This window comes from Arvicola amphibius, chromosome 4, assembly GCF_903992535.2.
Source record: "Arvicola amphibius chromosome 4, mArvAmp1.2, whole genome shotgun sequence".
In the NCBI taxonomy this organism is placed as follows: Eukaryota; Metazoa; Chordata; class Mammalia; order Rodentia; family Cricetidae; genus Arvicola; species Arvicola amphibius.
The window spans coordinates 47141383-47147881 of record NC_052050.1 but is presented as its reverse complement, the minus strand read 5'-3'; the positions used below and the strand labels follow the sequence as shown (position 1 = coordinate 47147881).

The 6499-nt window shown below is 42.1% G+C and overlaps 1 protein-coding gene across 1 annotated transcript; it reads right to left on the bottom strand.

Moving 5' to 3' along the window:
• Positions 1-5214: 5214 nt before the first annotated feature.
• Positions 5215-6153, bottom strand: LOC119813192 (olfactory receptor 1D2). Its single transcript, XM_038328364.1, has one exon. The coding sequence runs from the start codon at positions 6151-6153 to the stop codon at positions 5215-5217; it is 939 nt and encodes a 312-aa protein (XP_038184292.1).
• Positions 6154-6499: the final 346 nt, after the last annotated feature.

The window sequence follows — 6499 nt, the reverse complement described above, 5'->3', positions numbered from 1 at the left end:
CCAATGATTTTGTTTGGTAAACTCTTATTTTCCAAATTATACAAAACACATCAATCTCTAATAATGTCAATACTTGCCGGGCGATGGTGGTGCATGCCTTTAATCCCAGCACTTGGGAGGCAGAGGCAGGTGGATCTCTGAGTTTGAGGCCAGCCTGGTCTACAAGAGCTAGTTCCAGGACAGGCTCTAGAAACTACAGGGAAACCCTGTCTCGAAAAACCAAAAAAAAAATAATAATAATGTCAATACTCATGATATTTCATACTTTAAGAGTTGATGAATCTTGATCAGTAAGTATGTATGATATCTTATAGTACTATTAATTAAACAAGATATTTTATTTTATATAAAAATACTACTTTTACTAGAGTCCTGTTTCCTTATCAAAACATTAAAGTGAAAAATAAGATGTGGTTAGGCCTACAAGACCTATAAAATTCTGATTGCCTAAAAATAAAAATAAAAATAAAAAGTAGCTGTATCCAATGATTCCCTGCATGTTGTCTATCTATCCTATATAGAGGGTCACTGGCTGGAACATACAGTGGTAATCTTAGTCAGAAGACAGGGTTCTGCCCCTTTCCCTGACATATTCAGGCACAACTATTTATAGCAACAGGAAGGGAGGCAGGATAGGAGTGTGGAATCAATGCATATCCTGGATGAAGAAATAACCATCAAAACAGAGAGCCTCCATTAGAGCTCGGCCACTGTCTCACTGTTCTTCCACTGAACTGCTGAACCACATCTTGTAAACTATTAAGATGGGAGAGGCAGTGAACTCAACCTCCTATCCAGATGATCTTCCTGGTCTTGCTTAAGCACTTGTGCACAAATCATTAAGTAATTACTGAGTCAGAAAAATAAGCAAAGGTAAAATAGCAGACCAGCTACACCAGGATGTGACCAGCACCCAACTTCCTCAGGTTCACCCACCCCAAAGATGATGCCCATAAATAAGCAGGAAGCAGTTTTGAGAATCTGCCACTCTGATTCCCTTAACCTGTGGTGTCTAACCTCCTGCCTTTTTATTATAAAAAGGAGATGGGAATGTAATGATCTGTTCTGTCTCTTTAAGAGACAAGCCATGCCCACTCCCCCCTCCACTGAGGTTGGCAGATCTTCCTTCCTGCTTGTAGCCTGAGTCCCTTCCTTTTCTCTCTCCCTCTGGAAGAGGCAGCTTCTGTCTCTCCCCTCTCTCTCTTTCTCTCTCTCTCTCTCTCTCTCTCTCTCTCTCTCTCTCTCTCTCTCTCTCTCTCTCTCTCTCTCTCTCTGCATCTCTGCTCTTCTCCATTTCTCCCTTCCCCCTCCATAACCCACTAAATAAATATCCAAGCTTACTCTGCATTCCTAGCTTCTTTGGAGATCTATGGACACAAGGACCTTTGTGCTATGCTCCCAATAGCCTCTGTTCCTTCCTTTCTTATAGAAAGTCCATAATATAAGTATTGGCTCACTTCAATGATGCCCCAAAGTCCCAAAGATATTTTTCACGCCCTTTCATTCTTTTATGTTTTGTTCCTCTAACGGGGTAATTCTAAATGACCCACTTTCACACAGTCCATTCTTCCTTGTGCCTGATCAGGTCTGCTCTTGAAGCTCTTTATTGGTTTATTTCATTTCAATTTTTGTGTGACTCAACTACGATATTACTGTTCTATTTTATTTATAGCTTCTGTTGGGAGAACTGCACATTTTATTTCTGTATCTGCTTCTTGGTTTTGCTAAGTTGTTTATCTGTGTCCTTGTGTAGGTCACTGAACCTCTCGAAGATGACGACTGTTCTCCCACCTCCCCAGGAGTAGGATGTTAGTCAGCTTTGTGCCACTGTAGCAGAATATCCGAGATAGAAACTTACAGGAAGAACTTATTTATATTGGCCCATGGTTTCAGAGGGTTGTGACTGGAAGTTGTCGTCTGGGCCAGATGTTTCCAGGTTCTTGGCTCCTTTTTTAAAGAGCTCACACGTATTGGCAGAAGCAGAAAGGTTATTCAAAACAAAGTGATAGAACAGGCAGGCCACCTGTGTGTTAGTATCAAGTGCTTCAAGTTATTGTTTGGGATTTCCTTTTATAGAGTTTAAGAAAAGGAAGAATTTGGTTGCTAAGATAAAGAGTGTTTCAAAAATTCATTTCTCTTATCTTTGAGTTAAGTATATAATCACATCACTTTTTCCTCCCTTTCCTTTCGCCAAATACTCCCAAATACCCTTCCTTGCTCTTATTGCCATAGTTAAATTATGCCAGCCTTGGCCCATTGTGCATGTTCCTTCATATAACATATCTGATCTTAATCTGCCATGTATGGTCATAAGATGGGAAATAGAGGATTCTCCTTAGAACTTTCCTTTGAGGACACACTTTGCCCTATTGTGCATGCACCCAAAACCAGCTTAGGTCAGATCATCCCTTGGTTCTTGGACGGTGTTCTAGGAAGAGTTTGAATGCCCATTGTCAGGGGACTGTTAAGGAAAGTAACATGTTCCCATCCTGCAGAAGGTTCAGGTGCAGGTCAAAGCAGGTAAGCTCCTACACTGCTAAGGGTTGCAGGGTGCTCAGAGAGATGTATGTGCATAGCACATGCTAAGTGGCATCCCAGGTTTCTAAGCAATGTTGGCGCTTACCTGCCCCAGTTTCAGCCCTGGTCACTTGGCTGAGCTGCTTAGGTAGAAGAGGAGGAGGGAGAAAACTGCTCAGTTTAGAGTGACTTCAAAGCAGGGGAGCCTGAGTTTGTAACAGGGTCTTTCCTCACTATCCATCAATGACACGTCTATGAATGGGTAAATCTGTTCATGAGGGCAGAGTCCTCATGATCCAGCTACCTCCCTGAGGCTGAACATTGCTGAATTGGGGGCCAAATCTTTAAAGTGATCTTCTGGAGGGACATTTAAGGGCTAAACAAGCATAAAGATGGTTAGTAAAACTTTATTTCATTCTGTCTGTTACCATGTTTCCTTGGTTCTTCGATATCTCCATGGCCTCACATTGGTGAAGGCAATATAAAGGGGGAGTCAATTCTCTCTGTCTTTATAGACTGACTGCAGGGAGTGTGCCTGGTGGTTGACATGTTCCAGAGAGGAGGCAAAGAATAGGAGGAGGAAGAAGCAAGCCACACCATAATGGAGGCCACAATCTTGTAGCCTGAATGAGTGGCAGCCAGAGTGCTGTCTTATTTATACAGAATCCAGTAATCTGGAATAGATTCATGATGTTCCAAATCTGATGTGGGAGTCCCCTCTGTGTGCTGCAATTACCGTTAATAAAGAAAGAAACTGCTTTGGACCTATAGTAAGGCCGAACTTAGGTAGGTAGGTAAAGCTAGGCTGAATGCTGGGAGAAGGAGGGCAGAGTCAGAGACGCCATTGAGCTGCCGGACATAGACGGGGGCCGGGAAGAACAAGAGGCTCTCCTCTAACACAAATCATTGGTCATATCATTTTTGTTTTCAGACATATGTTTAACTTTTTCTCTTGCATATCTGGGGTAGTAAGTTTAGTCATCATTGATAGACCATGTCGAAACAGAGCTATCTTTTACAATCATTTCCCCACAATTTTAGTCATTATTGATAAACAGTGTTCTTTTATAATCATTTTTTCTCATCAACCCCATAGCTGAATTTTTAAGAATCTAAAGGCGTATGACAGCCTGTTCTCAGGCTGCCAGCTTTTGCAGCTTCAAAAATGCTAGACAGAAAAAAAACCCTCTAAGCCAGTGCAGGCAGAATGCCATGCCCTGAGCAGTGTATTATTAATTCTTAATGGTCAGGGTGCCCAAGAAAAATCCTCAAGCCAAGGCTGCTTCAGTTATATTACTCAATTTCTGGCATAATACAATGTTCATATGTTATATATTTATAGAATTTGTTTATATTCTAATCCTGGCATTTTTTGCTCCTTGGTCATATGTCACCACAGAACCTCTGCATGTGCTAACTTTTCTAACAAAGCGGGAGAGGGGGTTCTGACCTTGATTCTTTTTTCATCTTTCCACACCAACTTTTCCACCAACATAAGTCCCTGTGTAAAGCAGAGGTAACTTCAGCTAATCTAACTTTGTTGCTGTATATGCTACATAATTGCCTGACTATATAGTAGGAAAAGGCTGGTAATCTGATCTGAGGCCAACTCTTCTAGTCCACCGAACCTTGTTGACCATTTTAAGTTTACTTGTTTGTCTTCTTCCTGAGAAAGTACAGGGGCAGACATTTTAAAATTATCTCATATCATCATAAAGAGACCTCTGGCTTCTTTTTGTGTGTTACAATCTTCAAGGCATAGGGAAGATCTTCAGGTTGATAAGAATATCTCCCTAAAAGCAGGAGTGGTAGTACATTCTATCTTGAGCTTCGGAGTCAGCTATAACATCTTTCTTCCTTTCATTTCTTTAATTTATTTTTAAAAGATAGATTTATTTTAATTGTATGTGTTTGAATGTCTTTCCTGCATGTATATCTGTGCCTGGTTCCCACAAAAACCAGAAGTGGGTGTTGGATTCCCTGAAACTGGAGCTGCAAATAGTTGTGAGTTATCATGCGGGAACCGAACCTGGTTTCTCTGAAAGAAGAGCAAGTGCTCTTAATTGCTGTCACCTCTTCAGACCTAGGATATTTTTTAACAGAGAGATACATATCTTTTTTTAAAAAACAATCTCATGGTAAACATTGCTTTTCAACTCATTAGTTAAATTCATTTACATGCAATTTTACCCATTGATTACAATTGGCTATGAACTCCACATTCATGCTTGCAACCTAGTTTGACAGTATTAAGAGACACTTAGCCAGTCTCAATAGAATGTGTTGGTGAATAGCAAAGTAACTACCACATCAACTGAACATTGCTTTCTATAGTCTTAAGCCCTGCTGGCTCTGTGGATTCATTTCTAAAGAATTTTTGCTATTTGTGCATTTGATGTACTTGAGACAACATGAGAGATGTCTCTATGTCATAACTGGGTATATCTGGATAAGGCTGAGAATGTGCTTCTATGGTCAGACACACTGTAAAATTCAACCCTGCAATATTCTAGTATTGGCATTAGCGTGATCTTATTTATTACCAAAGCTGGTGAGGTGCAAGGGATGCAGAGAGGTACTTACATGTCTTTCCATCACCATATAGGTTCATTCAGAGCCAGAGATGTGTGCAAATGCCCCTGCATAACCCATAGGATAATGCTTTGCACACTTCATTCCCCTTTTCCAAAACAACCCTCATGTTAACCTCTGAATCGGCTTCCTTAGAAGTCTTCCCAGAGCCCCATGCATGTCCTTGTTCCTCAGGCTGTAGATGAAAGGGTTCATCATGGGGGTCACCACTGCATACATCACTGTGGCTACTGAGTCTTTCATGGAGTAGGTGTGTAGGGGCTGCAGATAAACCATACAAAGTGTCCCATAGAAGAGGGCCACCACAGCCAGATGGGATGCACAGGTGGAAAAGGCTTTGTACTTGCTAGAAGCTGAGGGAATTCTGAGGATAGCTCTGACAATCCAGATATAAGATAGGATCATGAATCCAAAAGGAGCAAGGAAGATGAAGCAGCCTGTGACAATCAGCACCATGTGATTGATGCGGGTGTCAGAGCATGCAAGCCTGAGCAGGACGTACATTTCACAGAAGATGTAGTGGATTTTCCGAGACCCACAGAAGGTTACTTTGGTCATAAGGATGGTGTGGATGAGGCCATAGAGGATAGATAGGGCCCAGCACAAGAGGAGGAGCAAGATACAGAGTTTAGGGCTCATGGCAGTAGTATAATGGAGGGGACGGCAGATGGCCACGTACCGATCATATGCCATTACAGCGAGGATGAGGTTGTCCAAGGCTACCAGAGACACCAGGAAGTAGAGCTGAGTCAGGCATCCTGTGTAGGAGATGGCTTTGTTCTGGGACTGAAGGTTCACCAGCATCTTGGGGATTGTGTTGGTGACAAAGAAGAGGTCAGTGAAGGAGAGATTGGCCAGGAAGAAATACATGGGAGTGTGCAGGTGCGAGTCAGAGCCAATGGCCAGGATGATGAGCACATTCCCCACCACTGTGACCAGGTACATGGACAGGAAAATCCCAAACAGGATGCGCTGATGCTCGGGAACCTCTGAGAGTCCCAGGAGTAGGAACTCAGAGTCCCCACTCTGGTTGCATCTATCCATTTCCCAATTTTCTGCAATGTGAGCACCAAGAAAGATTTACCAAGTACTCTTTAGTAGATGGAGAATGAGCATAAACAAAATCAACTGCTTTCTTAGTATTAAAGGTGTCTTAGAGCTATGTGTGATGGCACTTGCCCAGAATCTCAGCTACTCAAAGAGGATAATTACTTGAGCCTAAAAGGCTAAAGGCTCTTTACCAACATAACAAGGCCTTGTCAGCCCCTTCCCTAAAAATATTCTCTGACCCAGGTTGAATTCAGTGCTTTGTGTGTGCTTATAGAGCTTCACTCATGAGCTCCATCTCCAACTGTATAACGACCCCCTACACACACACACAATGCAGAAA

What these genes read in the sequence shown, in the direction of transcription:
- LOC119813192 (XM_038328364.1), bottom strand. Translation starts at nt 6,153, where the DNA reads ATGGATAGATGCAACCAGAGTGGGGACTCTGAGTTCCTACTCCTGGGA.